Source organism: Triturus cristatus, chromosome 1_1 (genome assembly GCF_964204655.1).
Source record: "Triturus cristatus chromosome 1_1, aTriCri1.1, whole genome shotgun sequence".
Classification (NCBI taxonomy): domain Eukaryota; kingdom Metazoa; phylum Chordata; class Amphibia; order Caudata; family Salamandridae; genus Triturus; species Triturus cristatus.
Window position 1 is genome coordinate 555,977,788 of NC_140579.1, and position 25,987 is coordinate 556,003,774.

The 25,987-nt window shown below is 43.9% G+C and overlaps 1 protein-coding gene across 1 annotated transcript in view; it reads right to left on the reverse strand.

Moving 5' to 3' along the window:
• SARS1 (seryl-tRNA synthetase 1) overlaps window positions 1–25,987 on the reverse strand; it is a 214,531-nt gene that overhangs the window by 139,361 nt on the left and 49,183 nt on the right. The window contains exon 7 of the mRNA XM_085643409.1: window positions 10,764–10,985. Within this exon, the coding sequence (XP_085499535.1) occupies window positions 10,764–10,985 (222 nt within the window). The remainder of the gene's footprint in view (window positions 1–10,763; window positions 10,986–25,987) is intronic.

The window sequence follows — 25,987 nt, forward strand, 5'->3', positions numbered from 1 at the left end:
TTGTGACCAGGGAAGACCTCTAAGGGCTGCAGCACTCATTGTGCCACCCTTAGAGGCCCTGTACCCTTACACACACACATTGCCCTTGCAGGCTGGGTGTCTGGGTGCAAGACAAAACAAAAAGTCGACACATCCCTGTGTGCCATGCCCATCACCTACACTGCTATGGCATTTATCAGCTGGGTGCCCTATGCCAATGGTGTGGGCGCAGGAGCACTGTGCCCCTACAGTACCCAGTTCCATTCCTGGGCACTGTAAGTGCAGTGCTGCCATTTAAGAGTACATGGTGCTGAGAGCTCGTCAAACACGAACTCCACAGCACCATAATGGCAACACTGAAGACTGAGAAGTTTGGTATCAAACTTCTCAGCACATTAAACCCACACTTTAATGTACCATGCACCCCAGAGGGCATCTTAAAGATGCCCCCTAAAACCTAACCTACAATCCACGTCTGTTCTGAGGCTGCCTAGGCTGCCACACAGCAGACAAGTCGCTGGACCCCTGGCTAGGAGAGCCCCTGCTCTCCTGGGCCTGCAACAATGCACATCCTGGGCGAGGTGCTAAATCTCCTCCCCCAGGATGGGCAGGGGGAAGCTTCAAAGGTATGCCGCCTCTGTGAGCTTCCCCAAGCCACTGCAACCCCAAACTCTGGCGGGAAGCTTGGCCAGAAACCCCAAATAATGACAGGGGATGTGCCAGCCTGCCAACCCCACCCACATCTCCGGGCTCTCGCCATCTTGAAGATGGGAAGCCCTGCCCAATCAGGACTAGGCTACTGCCCCCCTCCCACAGGAGAGAGGCAGGATAGGGGGTGTACCCACCCCAGGACAGGGACCCATTGGTCCCTGCCCTTCACCTACCTGTAACGCCCCTACATCTAGTATTTAGGGGCACCCTGAGCCTTCCTTCCCCAGATTCCAGATTCCAAAATCCGAAGAAGAGCTAGAAGAAAGAAGACCTGCCCTGCAGCTGCTAAGAAGAGGAAGACACAAACTGCTTTGGCCCCAGCCCTACCGGCCTGTCGACCCACGAACCTGCTCCAACCCGGCATCTCTTGTGGCCTGCAACCTCACAAACCCAGGAGGACCTGGCTACCTTTTGGCTCTAAGTCCCTGGGACTCCGAGTAGAGGCTCTACTCAAAATCTACTTCCAATCCCTGGCAGCAGCCCGGAACCGTGAACCCAGCACACTCTGCACCAGCCAAAGCCTGGCCTGTGCCGGAGTGAACAAAGACCACGAGGACGACCCCACAGCGACTGGGACCCCCGAGTCCGGCACCCAAGGTCCTCCCTCGACACTCCTGAAGAAGCCTGCAGCCTCAGAACAAGGTGCCACCCCAACCGCGATCAACAGAGGGTACGATTTCCCGAAACCTAAAGGCACCCCTGCACCCGGCGCCCCGCAGCCCCCTGTGCACAATCCCGGGGTACCTACCTATCCTCCAACTACCCAACTTACCTCTCAAAGTGGTGGTGACACCTGAAGAATCTTCGTCCCCTAGCCTGCAGTCTTTTTCTAAACCGGAGATTTCCCATTGAAATCAATTGAGCGCCCGTAGGCTCAAAAGCACCCTGCACCCAGCCGCCCGAGTGGCCCTGGCAGTGCAACCTCTACACCTATCTACTTCCCCACTTGCCCTGAGTAAGTGACCAGGAGCCCAGCTCCCACAGCCGCGTGGCCTGCTAGTCAGCAGCCACCAACCAAGGCCCCCCTGCCTCCCATAGGATAACATTGGGCCTATCTCTCTCTGCACCCGGCTGCCCCTGTGCCGCTGAGGGTGTAACAACTATACCTACCTGACCCTGGGAGACCCCTGAGTCTATGCCCAGAACCTTAACTCTGCCAGTCGAGTACTTACCTTAAAGCCGTTAACTCAATTTTCTCCATAGGTTAACATTGACTGTTGTTTCCTGAAATTTCTTCTAAGTGCGGACTTTTCAAAACTTAAAATATTCACCAAAAATCAGCCGAGTAACGAAAACGAGAATACTCACCTGCTATTAGGTGAGCTCCCAGTGCTGGATCTTGATACCCAGCACTGACTCTGAAAAATATTCACAACCGTACTTACCAGTAAGCCAATATTCTTCCATAGGAAACCATTGACTGTTTTCCTGTGAAAGTTCTTTTAAGTGTCGATTTCTGCAAACTTTAAATATTCTTTAAAAATCGTATAAATTGTGAGAACGTAATTACTTACCTGTTTTGGATAAAGGTCCCAGTACTGAGTCTAGGCACCCAGTACTGGATTACAAAAGTAACGAGAAAATACTATACCTGCAACTTGAATTTTCTTCCATAGGGAATCATTGACTGTTTTCTATGAAATATTTTGTGTCAACTTTTAAAATAGCAAAATATTGTCTAACAATCATAACAATAACTAAGTCGACTTTTTTCACTTGATTCTAAGTACTGACCCAGGATTGAATCTAGGATCCAGTCCTGGAATCCCAAAAGAAATCCTAAAAGTAATCTGTTGCAAATAACTTGAAACTTCCATTGAACTCAATGCATGATTGTGTTTAACATTGTGTTGCCTATTGCAACCACTTGTAACTTTCTACAAAAGTCAATTGCATATTGCTAAAGTGTTTATATAAAGCATCTCATTCTGAGAAAGTATATTTTAATACCTATTGTTGGTTCTAAAATAAAACAAGCATATATTTTTTATATATAAACCATTGGCCTAGAGTTCAGTTATTGAGTGTGTGAGAACATTTGCTGACAGAGGGTGTGCAACAAATGCTTTACACTGTCCTCGGATACTGCCTTACTGCTCGACCAAGCTACCACTTTAGAGAGTAAGGTTATATCTAACTTTAGCCTCTGGGGACTGTGGACTCTCTACACCCTGTACCTATTTGGGAACAGTATATACAGAGCCACTTTCTCACAGACATTGGAAACATACTTCTAGTAGTGAGCCTTTGTTTAATGAGGAAAGTTACTTCCAGGAAAATAGTTTACCATTTGCAGTTGATACTGGAGGTCGTTGCTACGAAGTTCAGGATGGTTGTTCCTTTCCAAAAGAGGAATTGGTTGGTAAAAGTGCAGAAGAGTTAATAGTTGAAGAAGTGCAAGGGAAACGTACACAAGCTCCTGTGTATAAGTGGGGTTGTAGCAGTATTTGTAGTATTCGACAGGAATCTGTTGATATAATGCAAACATTTCTACGAGAATATAAACAGAAAAGTATTAATCAGAAGATTAAGTTATTGCAAGGAATAGATCCATGTAATGTATGAAAATATACTGAGAAACATGGGCATTCTCTGGCTGGTCTTTCAAGAAAAGTGTGTAGAAGTGTTTTTCATCACTTGAGGATGTTAGCAGTACACCATTCAGAAATGCGGAAGTTTGTAAGGAAACTGTACTATGTAAAAAATCCTGCATTATGTTTAAGTGAACTGAATACAGCTCTTTTATATGGTTCTTTATCAGATGTTCAAAAAAAGTGTGATGATATTGAAATGCGATATTTTGTTTCAGAAGAGCAGTCCATAGAAAGTGAAAGTTTGACAATTACAGATGTTGAAGGAGATGGGAAAGTGATTAGCACTGATCAGTTTAAAGAAGAAATTGGAAGATTTAATGTAGTGTGTTCTGAAATACCAAACTATGTTTGTATTTGTTGTCGACGTACTCATAAAAGTCAAACTAGGAATGTTGATTTGTATTTGAAAAGTGAAAAGGAGAACAATAGTAAGTGGGAAGAATTTGCAACTTACTTGTTGGTGGAAGGTCGATTTCAGTTAGGTAGTGATCAATGTATATGTAAATATTGTTACAATAAATTAGAAGAGAACAAAATGCCTGCTAGAGCAGTACATAATAACTTAGAATTAGTAGCTATTCCGGAGTAACTGCCAGAATTGAACACATATGAGTCGGTTCTAATTCAATCTGTTCATCCTTTTCAAACTACAATTCCAATTCGGATGGAGCCTAAAACAGGTAAACTGCCACCAACAGACTTGCAAAGAGGGCTGAAAGGAAGAGTGGTGTACTTACCTTTGGATTTTAAGAAAAATATTGAAACTATTGCTGGAGAGAAAGAGGAAAAGGAGGCAGTAGTCATTCTAGCAAATGGTGTACCAACAAAGTCGGAAAATATGGCAAGAATTTGTGGATGTTAATAAAGTTGAAAAGCCTACCTTATATCTTATAGAGAACAATATTTATTACAAAACTGTAAGTGTGGATGAACAGGTAATAAGTTAAGAAGATGAATGTGAAATTTCAAGTGGTCAAATAGAGAAAGTGGACAAGTCAAGGACTGAAGAGATTTATGAATATTACACAATATGTCCTTTGCATTCAAAAGAGGTAATCGGAAGCAGCATTGAATTATTTCAAATGAGAAAAGCACAGGGAACTCCAATGAGTGTATGGGAGAAGAGCTTGGAAGCTCGTTTTCCACAGCTCTTTCCTACTGGAGAAGGTGGACGATATGGTGACCGACCTGTACGTATTCCAGCTTCAGAATATCAGTCAACAAGATTATATTCTGAAGATCCTAGATTTCGACAGTGCACTCCATACATATTTCACCTTTTGTTTGAAAGTGATTTATCTTCTCTGTCGTATGCAGTGAACCACATACTTAAAACTGGAGTTCATCAATCACTTCTTTCTGCGAAAGAATTTGTGGAGAAAGTTGAAAAAACAGATGAAAATTTAAAAGCACAGTTAATCAATTTGATGGCTTGTCAACGTGGAACAAATGAGTATTGGTATCGTCATCATGGAGAACTCAAGTGTATGTTATGGAACTTAGGTACACGAACATGGTTTGTCACACTTAGCTGTGCAGAGTATGCATGGGAAGATTTGCTTGAGTTTCTAAGAGAAGCGAATTCCAATGTTAAAAATTTTGAAATATAGACTCCTGGTGAACTGTGTTCATTGGATCCCTTTAAATGTGTGCAGATATTTTAATCATAGGTTTCAAGCTATGATGTCTTATCTGCAATAAAAAGAATCCACCTCTTGGAGACGTTACCTATTTCTTTTGGAGAAAGGAGTACCAAGCAAGAGGTGCACCTCATAAACATATGCTACTATGGGTCAAGGATGCACCTAAATTTGGAACTGATTCTGATGAAACAGTATTGTCTTTCATTGAACAGTATGTGACATGTGAGATTCCTAGAGAAGGAGATAGAAGCTTGAGATAGCAATTTTTACGTTTCCAAAGTCACTGTTGTGGAATGTACTACAGAAGAAAATGCACGTCTAAAGGAAAATTTTACACCAAATGTCGGTTTGGTTTTCCACGTCCAGTCATTTGTAAAGGAAGAGTAAATTCTTTTTTTTCTTCTGTAAGGCACACAATATCTCGGAAATCTCCAAAGAATACCTACAACTTAAAAAGAACAGAAGTGTCAAAGTATATCAATGACTACAATCCAGTCATTTTAAAAATGTGGAATGCGAACTGGACATCCAAAATTTTACAGATAACTCAATTGCTGCTGCCCGTTATATTACATCGCACATAACAAAATCAGAAAAAACTGAGATGAAACAAATGTGGGAAGAAATTGCCCAAGAGAAAAGAGTCAGCAAAAAATTGTACAGCTTTACTTTGAAAATGCTTTCCCACCGAGAAATTGGATCCTATGAATGTTCAGACTGCTTGTGCTCTTCAAGATTATATTCAAAGTCTTGAGGAATCATTTGGGTAAGTTTAGGTCTTGCCTGCTCACGGAATAGAGTGTTGAAATCATTACAAGAAATTGATTACTAACCAGCAAATGAACCAGACAGTACAGACATTCTTAAAACTAATATGTTGGACACATACTATCCGAAAAGGAGTCGACATCTGGAACAGCTATGTCTGTATGAAGTACTTCAACATTACAGATTCAAAAGAAATGTTAAACAGAATTTAAAAGAAGGAAAATATGCAGTAGTTGGATGTCATGGTTGTTTAGTAAAACATGCAAAGGGTAATCTTATAAACCACAAGAAACTCAGTTGTGAAACTCCAGATAAGCGAAAATTTTACTATTTAGCACTTCTCCAACTCTTTAAACCATGGTGTAGCGAAAGTGAATTACTTGGAGACTTTGACTGCTATGAAGATTTTTAATGTATGTAAAGATAGCATTGCATTTACAATTTTCCTTACATTATTAAAAATGTTGTATGATGAAGTTGAACAGGAAAAGACTATTACAGCTGAAATAGCTAATGAAAGTTCTCAAGATAGTCAAATTAGTGGTCAATGTAGTCAAGATCCTCTTGGACAACCAATACTGGAAATGAAGCAGAGATTGCTATGCCTGAAGTCTAAATTGCAATGCAACAAGCAAACGAGGAGAATATTACATTGGAAAAGTTAGAACAACTAAATGTTGAACAGAAATAAATATATGTACAAGTGAGAGAACAGATAGAACATGGTTTGTTGCATGAAAAAAAGAGTGTGTGTGTTCACCTTTTAAACCTCTTCTGATTTACATCAGTGGTCAAGCTGGGACAGGTAAAAGTTTTTTAATTAAAGTTTTGACCAGTTAACTTAAAAAAACTACTGGTTCACATTTATGTTCTGTGGTAACAGTTCCAACTGGATTAGCTGCACACAATGTTAAAGGAGTTACTTTGCATAGAATACTGATGTTACCAGTTGAGCATGATAGTAAATTACAATATCAGAAGTTGTCTGGAGAAGCTTCTCATGAAGTGTCAAGAGTGCTGAAAAAAATGAAACTTTTAATTATTGATGAGGTGAGCATGGTCTCAAACTTAATGCTTGCTTTTGTACACTTAAGATTGCAACAGGTATTAAAAACAGATTATGATGTTCTCTTTGGAGGAAAACATTTAATTGTATTTGGAGATCTGCTACAACTAACACCTGTAAAATGAGAACCAGTGTTTAAAACTCTTCTACATGAAGACACAAAGAAATCTCTGGGAAGTATTGGAAATGTGAACCTGTGGTTAAATTTTGAATATAAAGAACTCACTCAGAATATGCGACAAGCAAGTGATGAAGATTATGGAAATATTCTAAAAGATGTAAGAATTGGTGTTCTAAGCAAACATGATAAAGAAGCTTTTCAAAGTCGTCTACTAAAGAACTTGTTTACAAATGAAAACACACCAGCAGAAGTAATGTACAAGAAAATGAAGAAAAAAAAAAGTCTATAGTTTGCTTAATGCCTACAGTGGAAGAGTGTTATACATTTAATAGAGACCTTATGAAATTGGAAAATGAAGAAATAGTTCACATTGAAGCTATTGATAAAATCAAGCATCAAGGAATAACAATTCTTCTTTGAGAAAAACTACAGACTAAATTGGATTCTTTGGAAAAGTCTGTATCAAAAACTGCTGGCTTAGAAAAGTTTTTAGATGTATGTTTAGACTGTCGGGCAATTCTGAGGCGTAATCTGAATGTAGAAGAAAGTTTAGTGAATGGAGCAATGGGGAAAGTTGTTGATTTTCTGAAATATCAAAATAGAAATGGAATTGAATTCTTGAAAGTTAAATTTGATCAGATTACAGAGGTAAAACAGATTGCGCGTTGTGCTGTACGTTTTTTGCTTGTAAAAGACTTGTATGTTTGTAGAAAACAGTTTCCCTTCGGTTTAGCATATGCAATAACTATTCATAAATCTCAAGGTTTAAGTGTAGATAATGCTTTGATAAATGTAGGAAGAACTGTGTTTAAAGAGGGAATGCTATATGTTGCATTATCTCGAGTTAGAACGTTGTCTGGTTTGTATTTAATTGATTTTGATGAGAACAAGGTTAGTGCTGATGTTAATTGTGTAAGAGAATATAGTCATTTGAGAAGGCTTTATGCTCCAAGTTTAGGTGAATATCCTATTTATGAGAAACGTGTTGCGTGTTCAAAACGCAAACATGGTGAAGAATCAACTATGGTTGGAAAGCAGAAACAAAATCAAGAGAAAAGAAAAGATGTAAAGAAGCAGAAAATACAAACAAGTGATGATGTTGTCGGATTCCAATTAGGAAATGCTTCTGGTGTCAACTGCTATGGTAATGTTATTCTTAACGTTATATTTTATCTTGAAGAGGTTTATGGTGAAATTATGGAAAGTCAGGAAAAAAGATTATGTTCGGCACTTTATACTTTATTTCAAGAATTGAAAACTGATAGAAGTAAGATCCATACTGCTTCTTCTGGTATTCGCCAACTGTTGGATACATGTACTGGATCTTTAACGTTCAGTGCTAATATACAACAAGATGCACAAGAATTTCTGATGGTTATGCTTGGAGTACTAGAAGATGAAGGAATTCAGATTGAGAGTTTATTTGGACTGCGTTACAAATGGGAACATAAATGTGAACAGTGTTCGTTAACTTCAAGCACTATATTGACAGAGAACAATTTCTATATTTGACAATACCTGACTGCAAATCTGTACCATTTTCCAAATTACTAAAAGAAGCAGATCACAAGATGATCTGTTCTCGTTGTAAATCAACAATGCTATCTACATTATGCCTACAAAGATTTTTTTTTTGTGAAAATATTTTATTGAGGTTTTCCAACCGTCGAACCAATACACCAATGTTGCTTACAATAGTATCCTATATAAGACCCAGTCATCAATACACAGATCAGGCGAAACCAGATCGTCAACATTTGCTACCCTAACTCCCCCCCCCCCCACCACCCTCTCTACCCCCTTCCCCCCTCTGTCAGCGTGCCCGCCTCCAACCCCTGTAAATTGAGACATTAAGCACCCCGAGGTCCGACACAGCCCAGCTCTAAGCAACGGAAAAGACATCAGGAATAATCTCAAAGGACCTGAGGCTCCATGTCCCCCGCCATATACTCTTCATGCTCCCGTCCTGACCACCCACGTGCACCTCAATACTTTGTGCAGACACAGACCCCTCCCACCTACGCTGAAGGGGCCTCATTCGATGCAGTCTCCCCCGCGGTCCCAGAGGGCCCCGCCCCGGGTCCCAGACCCCGGCCAACGTCTACAGACATTATGCCTACAAAGATATGGAAACAATTTGATTATATGCTACAACGCTGTTGACCAAATGGAAGAAAAGTGGAAACCAAAATTAAAAAATGTTGGTGCTACTCAAGTATCTATTTCTGGAAGAACTTTTTCAACAGTTGCTATTGTTTTCCATGCTGGAAGTACTACCACAATTGGACATTATACAGTTTATTTAAAGTGTAATAATGGTTGGAGTCACAGCAACAATACGCACTCGGAAATGAAACCGAGATTGCCATATGAATTACCCAACTCATACTTGATATTTCTGAAACAAAGATTTTAGATACACCATTTGGCTTTGTGGGAAGGTGTAAAGATACTTTAAGGAATTCATACTGGATGCTTTCAAAGCGAAATTTTTGATACATTATTTGGTGTATTGGGAAAATGTTCACAGAAACTACGAAGTAAAGGTAAAATTTGAAGATTGGAAATAGTATTGGATGTGCTATTTGTGTTTATTTTGCATTATATTTGTGAGAATTAGGGATTTGTTTTTTTCCCCCTGCTGTTTATGATGAAACTACTCTGACATCACTGTGAATAGTGAAGTTAAGTAGTAGCTGATGACAGCAAAAAAAGGGAGAAAAATGGTTTTCTGAATGTTACATTTTGTATTATTTAAAAACTCACTGTAATTTGTGAAATCTATTACATAGTTTTGCAGTTTATTTTATGTAGTTGAAAAGTTAGAAAAACAGTAGTAATGACAAATAGCATAATAGTAGTTCGATATTTGAAAAACCTTTGAAATTCACTGAAAAAAGCATAGGTTTTACAGACGTTATAGTTATAATTATGTGTGGTACTGCCATTGCATGGTTATAAAGGCTGTTTCCCATTACAATATTTTTCAATTCAAACACTGGACTCGGTTGAAGGAATACACTTAGCAAATAATGCAGAGGAAATGCCACTGTTGGTTCTTTAGTTTTCATAGTATTACTCAGCCACACAAAGCGTCAAAAAACTATTCAATACAATAAACTATACAGAACATACAGTAATATATAAAGTATACAAGGTTCTCCAATTCGGCATGTCCCGAAGGAACATATTTGAACAAATGACGGCATAGGGTCTATCGATTACTCGCACATGCTTCTCAACCCATTATCTAGTCTGCTGGAAGAAACTTCATCCTGTATTCAAGCTCCTCCCCCCCCCCCCCCAGATATGAACATATTACTGTAGGGACTGCATTCATGAGAGATTTTCTACGCCTCAGACAGATGGCCTCATTATGTACACCAAATTCTCAGAGAACATCAGATTCTGCAACAAGCCACCAGTGGCAGGTCCAGGAAATGACAAGACCACCAAGGATATGTGAAGAGCTGAGGAACTACTCTGGCATCAAGTGTGGGAAAGAGAGGGACTGTCTAGCCATGCAGTGTTATGTCCTATTTCCTCACATGGTTACTCCTGATTTTTACATCCTTCCCTAAACTACTCCCTCCTCCATCATCCTGCTTCCACCATACTGACCAGATGCGAAAGAGAGGCTACTAACAGAACACATTTTTTCGGTCTAGTGGTGTATAAACATTTTGGGGAAGATCATTTGATTTACAAAGCTTCTGCCTCATTCCTGTTTACTCCTTTACTCTCCTGCCCTATCGTACTGCTTTTAGACAACATAAGGCAGTTTAACTTTACAAATACAAGATAAGTGACTAGATCATAGAGGACATTCTGCTCTCCCACATACCAGAAGCATTCCTATATACTGTATTGGCTCCCCTTACCTTTTCAAACTGATGTACCCGGAAGATGCCTCTGGTGTCTCGGCCATGAGAGCCGACCTCCTGGCGGAAACAAGTTGAAAGACCAGCATAGCGAATGGGTAGGTCCTCTGGTTTAAGCCACTCGCCTCGGTGCAGGGCTGCAATCGGCTGTTCTGAAGTCGCAATCAAGTACTTCTCATCAATGGAACTGTCTTCTGATTTTTCACTACCTTTTCCAATCACCTGTAAGACACAGGGAAAAGAAATTGTTCAGGCCAAGCTGTAACTATATAGTTACACTCTGGACATGCTGAAGTATATAAGACACCACAATGTAACACAAAAATCACGAAACCACAATACAAGACTATCTTTTAAAGCACACTATAAAATAAGGAGCACCTCAGAGTTAGGTCACATTATCAATGTATTTAAGGTATTTGTAAAGAACACACTTACGAGCAGGTGTCCAGGACCTAAGAAAGAACACTCAGTCAATCTAGGCTCCCAGTAACAATGTTTATGTTTATGTTTGTATGCTTATATAGCGCTCGATTGCCGTGACGTCTTGGCGCTGGTGCGTGTGGTCAGGAGAGGTACACTATAATTGAAGGCCTATGCGGCTGTAAACAGCCAGGTTTTCAGACTCTTCTGGAAAAGCTGAAGGTTGGGTTGAAGCTTCATAGGAAGTGGCACAGTGTGTTATTGCTCTGCCCCCCCCATCTCGCCCGTCTTATCTTAGTAGTTTTAATGAGAACTAGACTAGCCGATCTGAGAACGCGTGAGGGAATGTAAGGTGAAAATAGTTTTTGAAAGTCCTCAGCACCGCCACCATGAATTGCCTTGTGCACAAGGCTTAAGGATTTAAACTCTATGCGCTGTTTGATGAGCAGCCAATGAAGTGATTTAATTCCAGCAGAGGTTGGCTGTCCTCTGGGTATGCCCAGGAGAAGTCTCGCTGCAGCATTTTGTAGGGATTGCAATTTTTGCAATTGGAATTTATCGATTCCCAGAAATAGAGCATTACAATAATCCAGTTTGGATAGAAAAAGAGCTACCATCACCGTCTTTTGTAGCTCTTGAGAGATGTATGGAAAGATTTTTCTCAAGGTTTTTAAGAGTAAAAAAACACAATGAAGTAAGGCTATTTACATGGGAACCAAAATTCAATTTATCATCGAAGATGATCCCCAAGTTCCTGACCTTCTCTACTGGGCGGGGACATTCTCTGGTTTCAATTGGCCACCAGGACCGGTTCCACAGAGGCTGGCCCGGCCCAAACACCATCACTTCTATCTTATCTGTATTTATTGTCAGAAAACTCTGGCACATCCAGGCCATGATCTCAATGAGACAAGCATGGAACCTGGCTGCTGTGGTCTCTGGCTGATTGGTGACAGAGATGACAAGTTGGAAATCATCAGCGTAAGAGACCAGAGCAAAGCCTTGCCTCCTGACAAGATTGGCCAGAGGGGTGACGTAAAGATTGAACATGGTCGGGGAGAGGGAGGACCCCTGTGGGACACCGCATGGAAGATGGAAACTGTCCGACTTCAAACCATCCCAGAACAGCCTCTGCTCTCTTGCCTCCAAGAAGGAGGACAGGAGGGCCAGGGCGGCCCCCCTACCCCTATGTCCCTCAGCTGCTGCACCAGAACAGTATGGTTCACTGTGTAGATCAAGGAGCACGAGGACCGCCCTCCCTCATCTATCAACCTGCGGATCTCTTCGGCGGCAAGGATTAAGGCAGATTCAGTGGAATGGCGTGAGCGGAAGCCATGTTGAGAGATGTCCAGCAGGTTGTTTACATCCAGGTATTCGGCCAGCACTGTGTTCAGTTGTTTCTCTAAAACATTAGCCACAATTGTTAGGCCAGCAATGGGGCGGTAGTTTTTAGGATCATTAGGGTCTAGGATTGATTTCTTTAAAAGGGGTGTGATTGATGCCATTTTCCAGATTTCTGGATAACAGCCGGAGACTAAGACTTGATTCAGGATTGGGGTAAGACTCTCACAGATCTTATGGGCAGCTTGATGCATAATAGAAGGGGGACAGGGATCAGTAGGTGCACCAGATTTTATGGAAAGTAGCAGTTTTTGTGCTTCCACGCTGTTTATTGGCTGAAAACAGGTTAGCCTACAGTGGGGGCGTGCCCTAGGTATTATCGTATCACGAGGTCCTGGGGCACTTAGAAAGTCATTATAAATTCCTTGCACCTTCTCTTGAAAATACCCAGCCAGTCTATTGCATAGAGTTTGATCAGGCTTGAAAGCGTTGTCCTGTTGAGGTTTGGCTAGCATATTAATAGATTTAAACAATTCCTTTGTGGAGTTGCCCGCCTCCTTTATTTTAATTGTAAAAAACTGTTTTTTGCGGCAGTAATTGCCTCTTTGTATTGTGAAATGGTAAGGTTATGTATAGATTTTTTTTGATTGTCGTAATCTTGTCTCCAGAGGCACTCAGCTCTTCTGCAGCTAATCTTTAAGCATTTAAGCTCTGGGGTGTACCAAGGTGACGATGTCTTGACACTCTTGACCGTCACTAATTTCCTGGGTGCAACCTGATCGGCTGCTGACAGTAACCAGTCATTGAACTGCAGGGCTGCCCAGTTGTTGATTTCTGGGATAGCGGGGAAATGGTCAAGAGCCAATTCAAAGTCTCCGCCCTTGAGTTTGTCCCAACGCCCGATTAATACCTTGGATGATTTAGCCTGTGCACCAAGATGTAGCCGCGTGGCTTTAAGGTTGAAGTATAAAGCCTTGTGATCTGTCCATGGCAGGGCTAACAGGCTGGTCAGGGTGATGTCAGGGTTGTTTGTGAAAATCCCATCTAAAGTGTGTCCTGCCTGGTGAGTGGGTTCAGTTAGAAGTTGGTTTAGGCTGAAGGCCGCGAGATTGTCTAGCAGCCTAGTAGTATGTTGTTTTTACATTCTAGGTGGTAATTGAAATCCCCAAGAATTGTGAGGGGGTGAGAGTCAATGTATGACTCTAAGAGGGTCAGGAGGGCTTGGGAAAAAGCTGCTTTGGTGCCAGGTGGACGGTAGATTAGTATCCCCTGAAATGTCTGGAGGTTATTTAACTTTATGCAGAAGTGTAATGCTTCTGCAGGCAGAGCAGAGATCATCTCCACATGTACTTTAAAGTGATCACGCTAGATAATCGCTATGCCCCCCCCCCCCTTTACCTATCACTCTATCCTGTGAGGATTACTAATTACTGAAGAATTCCTACATCAAAATCATGGAGATTCCCAAAGCATCTTAGATTCAAGATTCAGAGCAGCTGCAAAATCAGTTTCAGATTTAGGAGACTGGCCCTTCTAATCAATGAGGCATGCATCAGGTAAAGTGGACCATTTGCATTCCGCAAGTGTACTTCCTACACAGTATTGCTCAATGGGTCGTGCGTTGATTGCAGTCCTGGATTTTCTGGATTTCTAATTTGTATTGGCATATTGACTAGTTCTTGTGCCAGGGGGTTAGCTATCCAACCTCTGTGACTCTGGAGCAGGGGATGGAAGTTCCCCCAGAGAACGTAGCACTAGTATCATGCTAATCTAAACATGTGCACAGAGGCCTAGGCCTGTCCTAGACTACTTTGAGGTTCTTGACCCAACTTGTCACTTGGAGGGGCACACCAAGGGTGACCTTGTAGTGGACAGAGTACTACAGTCCCTTTCCTGGGTGTAGCATAAGAGGTGGTGGCAGTATACCATGTTTTTGGAATTGCTAGTGTGCCCACACCGGTTTTCTGTTTCACCAAGTGTGTGGCTTACATACCTCTCTTGTGTAAGGTTCTGCGGTTATGTGAATGCCTAGAACTTTGTGCTGACATTCTGGCCGTAAATCCAGTGTGTATGCAGAGTACATGCAAAGCAGAGGGACTGTGCATGAGCAAGTCCAAGTAATAAAGCCAGTGGGTCCATTTTAGATGCCCTTTGTTTGGCAAGGTACAAGAAACAATTGCCTTCATTGCTGTGGCTGGATGGTAGAGATCCAGACGCTATAATATGTGAGGAGGAAAAAGACAGGGCTACAGTTAGAAATGTCATTAGGTCTTGTTAGCAAGGCACTGCTGATTAGTTCGGATCACTTATATTTGGTAGATTAATAGGTGGTAGATTAATAGGGTAAGTGGTTGAACTCCAGTTTCTGTTGTGCTTGATGAGGAAATGTCCACGTCAGGCCTGACCATTTGTCTCTCTCTGATTCAGAGAGGCTGATGGCAGCAAGGTGCATAAGCCCAACAATTCAATGAGCCTGTTTTGTGGATGATCCAGTTTTGGAGTCAACCACAATGCTACCAGCTGTGAGAAGCAGCACTTTTTACAAACACTAGCTGGAAAGCAGCCTGAAAGAGAGGCTTAAAAAATAACCGTCTCAAAACGGTTCTTAAATATGAGACAGTGGATCCACACACCTGTCTAGAAAATGTGTAAAAAAATAAATAAATTATGGGACCCAAACGACCTCATGCTGATCCAGTTCCAAGTCCTTCATAACCAAGGAAGGGAATGCTGTGCAGAGTACTGGTAGAACTGCTGTGTGACCACTGCTGGTGTTTGCCTGAAAGCCAGTCTACCGGAGGCGAGGGGGCATCACCGGAGGTCTGCACTTTGTTTAAGGAGCTGCCTAGTGACAAGAAACCTGTCTGCCGAGAAAATGAAGGTTTTTGTTGGTACTGCAGAAGGAAAGAGGGCCTGAAGTATCTGGCGTGAGAAACAACCAGAGAAAGACTAGAGCAAAACCAGGGGAGACCTGTGCTGTGAGAGGGTCCCCTGGCTCTGTGCAGTTTGTGTGACCTCCAAGTTGTTGCAAAAATGAGCACTACAATGCAATTTGGTAATCAGTTATGAGCCAAAGAATTTGTGCTGCTGATGTTAGAGAAGAGCCACATTGCTGTTGAAGGGGAAGCAATTGACAACCAAGTTATACAGGACTTGCTTCACTGATGCTGTACAGGTATTCTCGTTTCAAGAGGAGGCCTGCTGGTGAGGCCCGTTATAAGAGAAGTTGACATTGAAAAGAGCGGGAATTTGAGCCCCTCACGCTGTGCAACTAGATTGGACTCAACCATCAAGTAGGTGAAAATATCATTGAAATGAAAATAGAATTTATACAGCGCGGCTATCACACAGAGGTATCTAGACGCTGAATCAAACCAAGAGAGCACAGCATACAATAGAGGCAAAGAGGAAGTACAAATTGTTCAATAACCAGGCCTTCAAACTTTTCCGAAATTCCAAAAGATTTGAATTGTTCTTAAGTGTAGTCAATTCCACAGCTTTGCTGTACATGCTATGCAACTCTTTCCACCCCAAGTGGCTTTTTTAATTTTAGGGATGATTAAATTTCCGCTAGAGGAAGAGCTGAGAAGTCCCGTAGGGGTATATCATTGAAATGTTGTTCTGTTCTCTATCCCCACTCTTGTTCGCACTAGCAATAGAACCCCTTGCGGCGCATGCCCGACGGGGGCGGGCATATGAGGGTGTTTCGCTGCGTGGGGAGCTCCATTACATATCCCTGTACGCGGATGACCTCCTGTTATATCTGGCTGATGCGGGAGACTCTTTACGAGGTGCCAGAACTCTGCTCCGGGACTTTGGTCATTTGTCGGGGCTGCAGGTGAATTGGGCGAAGACTTGCCTATTCCCGTTGTCCCCTGGAGTTCCGATGCCCCCGACGCTGGAAGACCGGAGGTGGGAACCTGCCTGCTTGCTGTATCTAGGTGTCCGCATATTTCATGCTCCCGCCGACCTTTTTGAGGGGAATGTGGGTAGCGCGCTGAGGGGGCTCAAAGGCAGTATGGCGTTCTGGCGCACGCTCCCTCTTTCAGTAGCCGGGCGAGTAGCGCTGCTGAAGATGATAGCGCTGCCGCGACTGCTCTACTTTTTTCGTACCCTACCGATATGGATCCCGGCCCCCTTTTTTAAGACGCTTCGGACATTAATGACAGGATTTATCTGGGGATCGGGTAGACGGCAGGTGGCCTTGGCCACTCTGATGAGACCGAGAGAGGAGGGGGCGCTGGCGGCCCCAGATTTTGAATGGTACTACTTGGCAGCACAGCTGCAGTGGCTTACCCAGGTGGTGGCGCGTGAGTTTAGAGGCCCTGATGGTCCCCAAGGCAGGCTCATCCCCCGACATGTGTTGTCCTTGATTGTGCTTCAGCAGAGGCTCAGGTTGGACCAGCTCACCCTCGAGGAGCGCACACTGCGGCTGTGTTGGATTCGTAGTCAGAAGCGGGCGGGATTCTTGGCTCCTTATGCCCCAGAGATTCCTTTGGGCATGTGTACGGCCCTCCCACATGGTGGGGATTGGTCGGCGTTGGCTGGTTGGGAAGAGTGTGGGGTCCACATGATTGGAGACTTATACAGAGACGGCGTCCTGTTGCCCTTCCTGGAATTGCAGGGGGCTTATGATCTACCAAGGGGGATTATCTTTTACACGCTGCCTTGGTATCCGGGATTCAGAAACAATGGGGGATGGGCCTGTCGGAACCCCCAACCTCTTTGGGGTGCCAATACGTCACTATGGCGGCGGGTACGTTTAAGGCCATTACTTGTCTTTATAGGCGACTGTCCACCGAGAAGCTTGCCTCCTTGGATGCCTTGCGGGGTAAATGGGAGGGGGATCTTGGAAGGCCCATCCCTGAGACGACATGGCCGCAGCTGTTGCGAAGAGCCTGGAAGGGCACACGCAACGCTAGATTTCAAATGGTCCAATTCTTCACTCTCCACAGGGCCTACTTAACTCCGGTAAAAATCTTGCAGTACTTTGGAGGCACCCAATCCCCATGTCCCCGGTGCAGGGTGGAAGGTGCTGATTTCGGTCATATGTTTTGGTCTTGCCTGGGTTTAGGCTCCTATTGGTTGGATGTGGTGGCGTGTCTGAATCGAGTGACTCAGCGCGAGTTGGCAGTGGAGATGGGGACTTGCCTTCTGCTCTGGTTCGCACACACCCCCAGTACTAAAATTACGAGCAAATTCTATGATTTGGGGTTGATAATGGCGAAAAGGGAGCTCACCACGCACTGGAAGGGGAAGGCTGGGCCGAGCTTTAGGAGATGGAAGGCGGGTTTCCTGGCATGGGCGGGGAGCGAAGGGATGCTTCGGCTACAACTGGCCCGGCGGGCTTCTAATGACAAGGCGCTGGATGCGGCAAGGGCATGGGGAGTTCTAGTAGAGGGGCTTCGTTCTATGGAGGAGCTGGATGAGGGGGATGGGGGTCCTGTAGACACTGATCAGGTTGCGGGACCTCGGGTGGGGCCCTTTGGGACTGGCGGGGAGGCTACCACGGACGCGACCACCTAGGCATGCTTTAGTGGAGTCGGCGTCTGCACTAAGTACTGAGAAGAGGTTGGGTGATCGGGGCGTGGCCCTGGAGTGCATATGGCTGGGGAAGGGGAGTCTCTGGTCCTCTGCGAACAAGGAGGATGGCCATTCCCTTGATTTTAGCTCGACTGCCTTGGATCCCAGGGTGTTTAATGGCTAGGCTCAGGAGGGGTCGACGCGGGCATGCTGACAGCGGGGGGTGGGGGTAGAGAGGGCGGTAGAGGGGGGGGATAGGGTAGTAAATGTTGTTGAACCGATTTCTCCTGTTATGTATATTGATGGTTGGATCGGTTACATATTATTGTGTGTAACAGTGATTTATTGGTACGTTGGGTTAGAGAAACTCAATACAATATTCATTCAAAAAAAAAAAAATCATTGAAATTTTGTTTCAGATACTCTGGACCTGGCCAAGTAGGGACTTGAAGGGTATGCAGAGGCCTTAGAATGGATGCGTTTATCAATGGTGAGCCAGTGTAACTCACCCAAAGCTTGAACGCAGAATTGTCTTTAGGAATGCCCAGAAACAAGCGTGGTGCTACATTTGGAAGCGCCTGAAGCTTATTCAGAAAGCGTTTTTGGATGTTGGTAAACAAACTGTTAGAATAATCCAGTTTAGATACAACAAGGGCAGCGACTACAGTCTTTTGTAGTGCCAGCGGAATATAAGGCAGAACCTTTATGTGAAGTTTCAGAATTTAGAAGCATGATGAGGTTATGTGGTTTATCTGGCCTTCAAAAGATAGTTTGATATCAAAAAACATCCCCAGGTTTTTCACCTTAGCACTTGGAGTGAGAAGAGTACCAAGCTTCTGAGGCCTCCAATTGGGAGCCCAAAAATGAGGCGTTATTTCCAAATAACAGGACCTCAGTATTTGATGATGCAGTCATGAAATTGAACTGCAGGGGCATCTGGATTACCAGCTACCGATATGATGATCTGCGTATCGTCGGCAAACAAGGAAAAGCAATGGGATTTAATCAGTGCCGCTAGCGGGGTGACAGATTAAAAAGCTGAGACTCAAAGAAGACCCCTGTGGCACCCGACGTGGCTGCGAGAAGGATGGTGACACAAATCTCTGTGAAAATCTGTTAGAAAAGATGTCAAGAAATTCAGGGCTTTAGCCTCAATTCCTAGAGGCAAGGCTGTCAACAAGGACTGTGTGGTTGACCGTGTCGAACGTGGCCGAGAGATCTAGTAGGAATAGGGCTGCGTTCACCCCGCCATCTATGGTCTGTCTTATTTCCTCAGTGGCGGTGATTAGTGCAAGCTCTGTGCTGTGATGACTACAGAATCCAAACTGTGTGGCATCCAGGATCAGGTTAGCATTTATAAAGTTGGTCAAGTCCTGATTGACAGACTTTTCCATTACCTTAGCTGAAAATGGCAAACGGGACATCGTCCTATAGTTGTTGTCATTAGCATCTAAATTGGGTTTTTTCAGAAGTGGGAGGATCGAAGCGACCTTTCACTCTTCTGGGAAGTATCCTGTGCTAAGTGAGTTGTTAAAGATGCATGTGAGGTAGGGAGCTATGACCTTGGGAACCGTATGGATAATTCTTGGGGGACATGCGTCCCGGGGGCTTAACCTACTAACAAAACAAGGCAATAAACATGCAAAATGGCAACAAACAAGCAAAATGGAATCTGGTATGAGTACTTAAAACTTTTTGTACAGTGAATAGTGGGGGGTGAGAACTGCTGAACTCAAATGTGCATCTAACTAGTGGGGTAAATATAACCTTCTGGGGGAACTTTAGATATTCAAGTCTCCTATTGGAGAGGGCACAGAGTTGATGTACTGCCCTACTGGGGATCGTAGCTGAGATTTCAATCACACAATTGCAACTCCTATTGAACTGTGTGGGTGGAGCTCAGTTGAAATACAAATTCAACTCGTGGCCATGAATGGGCTATGGTCCTATGATTTATTTTTTTTAAACTCATGAACGATCTTCACGTCCCCCTGGATGCACTGAAATGGAATGTAACAACTCCAGCAAAAACGATATGCTCATTGATTAACAAGTACAATTTCTATCCTCGCAGAATTAATTTATATATATCTACATGTAGAACCAAAACACATCTTGGAGTTGGAAAAGTGTATAACAAGTCCCTGTGATGCTAACAGCTGCATTACCTTTTTCTGTATTAACAATGGAAAATTGTGTTGAAAACTTTTCATTAATTTCAGGTAAAATGTAATATTCATTATTGATCAAATTCAAGAACAAGGAGCTTCCAGACTGCTGTTTTTACATACGTTGAAAGCACAAAGCAACCTCTCTCAGCTTTTTCTCACCAAAATGATATTACTTCTATAAACAGAAGGCACCAGCTTTTCCGCTGTTTCTACTGGGGACATCTCTGTGTAAGTGGACAAGATTGTTTTAGCAGACATATGTTTGAATGAAGAATATTCACCCAGAGAAATAAAAAATAATTGGTAGTCAGTGGGGAAGCGGTGTTCTTGTTTGAGTCTTGAATAGTAGACAATGGGAATTTTGATTTCATCTTATTTCCTTTCAGTCTCTGGGGTGATCAACAATCATAATACCATTGCTACTAGTGTGTGTATGTATGCATCTATGTAGCCACATCCATCCAAGTAAATACTATGCCTCACTGTATAATAGCAAAAGAGAAAATTGGGCTAGCCCCGTAATTTCCAGAACCGTAAAAAGTAAACAACCTTATCTAGGATGTGAAAGAAACAAGTTCACCCAAAGACAGTAAAAAAACAGCTTTAATTTTAGGCAGTGAAATGTAGCAAATAAGAATGACTAAGATGTTTTTACAGTAGTGTGGGTGCATATAGTAAGTGTAGATTGTATGTGTTCTTGGTAATTAAATAGCCTTTAATGTTTTGTTGAATAATTCCTGCACTCCGGGTAATTCAGAACAGGAATTTAAGTAAACGTCTCCCGGAAATAGCTGGCCAACTGAATTCTGTTACTATGCATCTCAGACCAGCGTCCAATGAGGAAGAAACCTTCTTACAGACAAAAGGCACACATAAGCCACTCACTGTATCAGGTGTTATTATACTCATACTGCAAGAGACCATGCTAAACACAGAGCCACCTTAAATAGAAAGCCTAGTAGCAAAGGCAGATTGCACTACAGGTAGGGAAGCTTAAGCAGCGAACCACACATAAACTGGCCATGTATGGACACCTCTGTCAGATCTATAACCAAGTGATCAAGTCGCCATCATTCAAACTCGCTGATGCAGACCTGTGAGAAAGTGGCTCTGTATATACTGTTCCCAAATAGGTACAGGGTGTACAGAGTCCACAGTCCCCAGAGGTTTGGCAGAGGCTAAAGTTAGATATAACCTTACTCTCTAAAGTGGTAGCATGGTCAAGCAGTAAGGCAGTATCAGAGGACAGTGTAAAGCATTTGTTGCACACACTCAGTCAGCAAATGATCTCACACACTCAATAACTGAACTCTAGGCCAATGGTTTATATATAAAAAATATATGCTTGTTTTATTTTAGAACCAACAATAGGTATTAAAATATACTTTCTCAGAATGAGATGCTTTATATAAATACTTTAGCAATATGCAATTGACTTTTGTAGAAAGTTACAAGTGGTTGCAATAGGCAACACAATTTTAAACACAATCATGCATGGAGTTCAATGAAAGTTTCAAGTTATTTGCAACAGCTTACTTTTAGGATTACTTTTGGGATTCCAGGACTGGATCCTAGATTCAATCCTGGGTCAGTACTTAGAATCAAGTGAAAAAAGTCGACATAGTTATTGTTATGATTTTTAGACAATATTTTGCTATTTTAAAAGTTGATCCAGAAAATATTTCATAGAAAACAGGCAATAATTCCCTATGGAAGAAAATTCAAGTTGCAGGTATAGTATGTTCTCGTTACTTTTGTAATCCAGTACTGGGTGCCTAGACTCAGTACTGGGACCTTTATCCAAAACAGGTAAGTAATTAAGTTTTCACAATTTATACGATTTTTAAAGAATATTTAAAGTTTGCAGAAATCGACACTTAGAAGAAATTTCACAGAAAAACAGTCAATGGTTTCCTATGGAAGAAAATTGGGTTACTGGTAAGTACGGTTGTGAATATCAGTCAGTGCTGAGTATCAAGATCCAGCACTGGGAGCTCACCTAATAGCAGGTGAGTATTTTCATTACTCGGCTGATTTTTGGTGAATATTTTAAGTTTTGAAAAGTCCACACTTAGAAGAAATTTCAGGAAAAACCAGTCAATGTTACCCTATGGAGAAAATTGAGCTATCGGCTTTAAGGTAAGTCCTCGACTGGCACAGTTAAGGTTGTCGGCATAGACTCAGGGGTCTCCCAGGGTCAGATAGGTATAGTTGTTACACCCTCAGCGGCACAGGGGCAGCCGGGTGCAGAGAGAGTTAGGCCCAATGTTATCCTATGGGAGGCAGGGGGGCCTTGGTTGGTGGCTGCTGATTAGCAGGCCACGCGGCTGTGGGAGCTGGGCTCCTGGTCACTAGCTCAGGGCAAATGGGGAAGTAGATAGGTGTAGAGGTTACACTGCCAGGGCCACTCGGGCGGCTGGGTGCAGGGTGCTTTGGAGCCTTCGGGCGCTCAATTGATTTCAATGGGAAAGCTCCGGTTTAGAAAAAGACTGCAGGCTAGGGGACGAAGATTCTTCAGGTGTCACCACCACTTCCCGAGGTAAGTTGGGTAGTTGGAGGATAGGTAGGTACCCCGGAGTTGGGCACAGGGGGCCGCGGGGCACTGGGTGCAGGGGTGCCTTTTGGTGTCGGGAAATCTTACCCTCTGTTGATCGCGGTTGGGGGGGCACCTGGTTCTGAGGCTGCAGGCTTCGTCAGGAGCGTCGAGGGAAGTCCTTGGGTGCCGGACTCGGGGTCACAGTCGCCGTGGGGTCGTCCTCGTGCTCTTTGTTCACTCCGGCACAGGCCAGGCTTGGAGGGTGCAGAGTGAGAAGGGTTCGCGGTTCCAGGCTGATGCCAGGGATTAGAAGCAGATTTTGAGTAGAGCCTCTATTCATGGGAGTCCCAGGGGCTTAGAGCCAAAAGGTAGCCAGGTCCTCCGGGGTTTGTGAGGGTGCTGGCCACAAGAGATGCCGGGTTGGAGCAGGAGCAGGTTCGAGGGTCGACAGGCCGGTAGGGCTGGGGCCAAAGCAGTTGGTGTCTTCCTCTTCTTAGCAGCTGCAGGGCAGGTCTTCTTTCTTCTTGCTCTTCTTTGTATTTCAGAATCTGGGGAAGGAAGGTCCAGGGTGCCCCTAAATACTCGATTTATGGGCGTTACAGGTAGGTGAAGGGCAGGGACCAATGGGTCCCTGTCCTGGGGTGGGTACACCCCCTATCCTGCCTCTCTCCTGAGGGAGGGGGGCAGTAGCCTAGTCCTGATTGGGCAGGGCTTCCCATCTTCAAGAAGGCGAGAGCCCGGAGATGTGCTTCACCTCACCTCCCCCCCACCTGAGGGGTGGGGTTGGCAGGCTGGCACATCCCCTGTCCTTATTTGGGGTTTCCGGCCAAGCTTCCCGCCAGAGTGGGGGGTTGCAGTGGCCTGGGGAAGCTCGCAGAGGCGGCATGCCTTTGAAGCTTCCCCCTGCCCATCCTGGGGGAGGCGATCTAGCACCTCGCCCAGGATGTGCATTGTGGCAGGCCCAGGAGAGCAGGGGCTCTCCTACCCAGGGGTCCAGCAACATGTCTGCTGTGTGGCAGCCTAGGCAGCCTCTCAGACCAGACGTGGATTGTAGGTTAGGTTTCAGGGGACATCTCTAAGATGCCCTCTGGGGTGCTTGGTACATTAAATCTCACACTGGCATCAGTGTGGGTTTAATGTGCTGAGAAGTTTGATACCAAACTTCTCAGTCTTCAGTGTTGCCATTATGGTGCTGTGGAGTTCGTGTTTGACGAGCTCTCAGCACCATGTACCCTTAAATGGCAGCACTGCACTTACAGTGCCCAGGAATGTACCTGGGTCTGTAGGGGCACAGGGCTCCTGTGCCCACACCACTGGCATAGGGCACCCAGCTAGAGGGGTGGCTGATGTATGCCAGGGCAGTGTAGGTGGCGGGCATGGCACACAAGGATGTGTGCCATGTCGACTCTTTGTTTTGTCTTGTACCCAGACACTCAGCCTGCAAGGGCAGTGTGTGTGTGTTAGGGTACAGGGCTTCTAAGGGTGGCACAATGAGTGCTGCAGCCCTTAGAGGCCTTCCCTAGTCACAAGGCCCTGGGTACCTAAGGTACCATTTACCAGGGGCTGACATGTGGCCAGGGTTTGCCAATTTGGTTTTTAGGGAAGGAACATAGGCCCTGGGCACCTGATTGGCAGGGGTCCAGGGCACACTCAAACTACATTCAGCAATTCAGCAAAAAGTGGGGGCATACAATGCAAGAAAGATGGCACTTTCTCACAAGACCGAGTTACACTACATAGTAGATAGTTTTAAATAATTTGAAACAATAAAAATGTATCTATCACCATATAACAAACGTCAATAGAAACAGTTAAAACTGCATGAACTCAGGTGATATCTTGTTTAGCCAAGTCATGCTTACTTCCACCAATTTAATATATTCTAAAAGTGAATGTGCCTTTAAAATCAGATTAATACATAAAAAGCGCCTATTACAATATTGTGTGACACGTTAATTTTGGCTTATTCTAGTCCCCCTGTCCGGGTCAGCCAGGTCATGGTGGGCTGGTTGGTGACGTCTGCAGGCTGATATATTTAGCTTCGCAAGCCTGGAGTATTCCTATTTAGTTCACGAGAGTCTTTTGTACAGGAGGAACCAGTGAATAAAGTGCAAACAGCAATCAGATAGTTTGACAAAGTTCATGTTGCAATGTCCTGTGACAAGTTGATTATGACGAGCTCTATAGAGGAGAGGCCAGTGACTAAGGTTCCAACTGCACTCATCTTGATTTGATAAGAGTGCATATGCAAGGTCATGTAGCGGGTTGGTTTTGGCTTGCTCTAATAGTACAGTTCTTTTGATATGGAACTGAGGAGTGAGCATCACCCAGTCCCAGAAATTCTAATTCCACCACACACAAGATGGTGGAATCTCTAAAGTGGTATTCACTTCCAGCTGGTCACCCTAGAGGTGTGACCAGTATGGCAGTGCAACACACCACATGCATAGCTAATTTTCCTAACTTGTTCAGACCCCAAAGTGGAGGGGCGAGGTAGATGTCAGCATCCACTCCTGTGAGGGAAACAACATTCACATACCAAAGGCGGTGGGCTATTTGAAGCCCCCTGCCTTGAAATGCAAATTCGCAGGTCATCCCGAGGGAGGGGGTGTAAACACCCTCCGACCCAGCAGGCTTAATTTCTGACCTCCTGAAAGCAAAGGCCCTAACCCCTTAGGGTCAGAATCTCCTCTGCGGCAGCAGGCTGGCTAAGACCAGTACGTCAGCACAATGGTAGTTGACAGGTTTTGAGGGGGCACCTCTAAACGTGCCCTCTGGGTGCATGTATTAATAAATCTATCACGGGATTCAGTGTGGGTTTATTAATATGAAGTGTTTGATAGCAAACACCATGTTTCAGTGAAGTCAATATGTAGCTGGGGAACTCGTTTTGATCATTGCCCAGTACATATCTTAAGAGGATTACCCTGTTCACTTGCATTATCTAGTAATATAACTAGACATCACAGGGGCACATCTGCTCATGCAGATATGTCCTCAAATAAAATATAATGCACCCTGCCTTAGGGCTCAAACGCCTGCTCTTGGGGTGACTTGCATATATTAGATGCAGTGACTTTGGCATGGCACAGAAGTGAATCATTTCATGTTTTCACTCATGGTTTGCACCATGTCACGGAGCCTGCAATGGCAATAGGGGGTAACTGCAACAAAAGCTCAGTTTCCTACACAGCTGTGATCAGTTTTTGCTGGGAAATTTCGAACTCCAC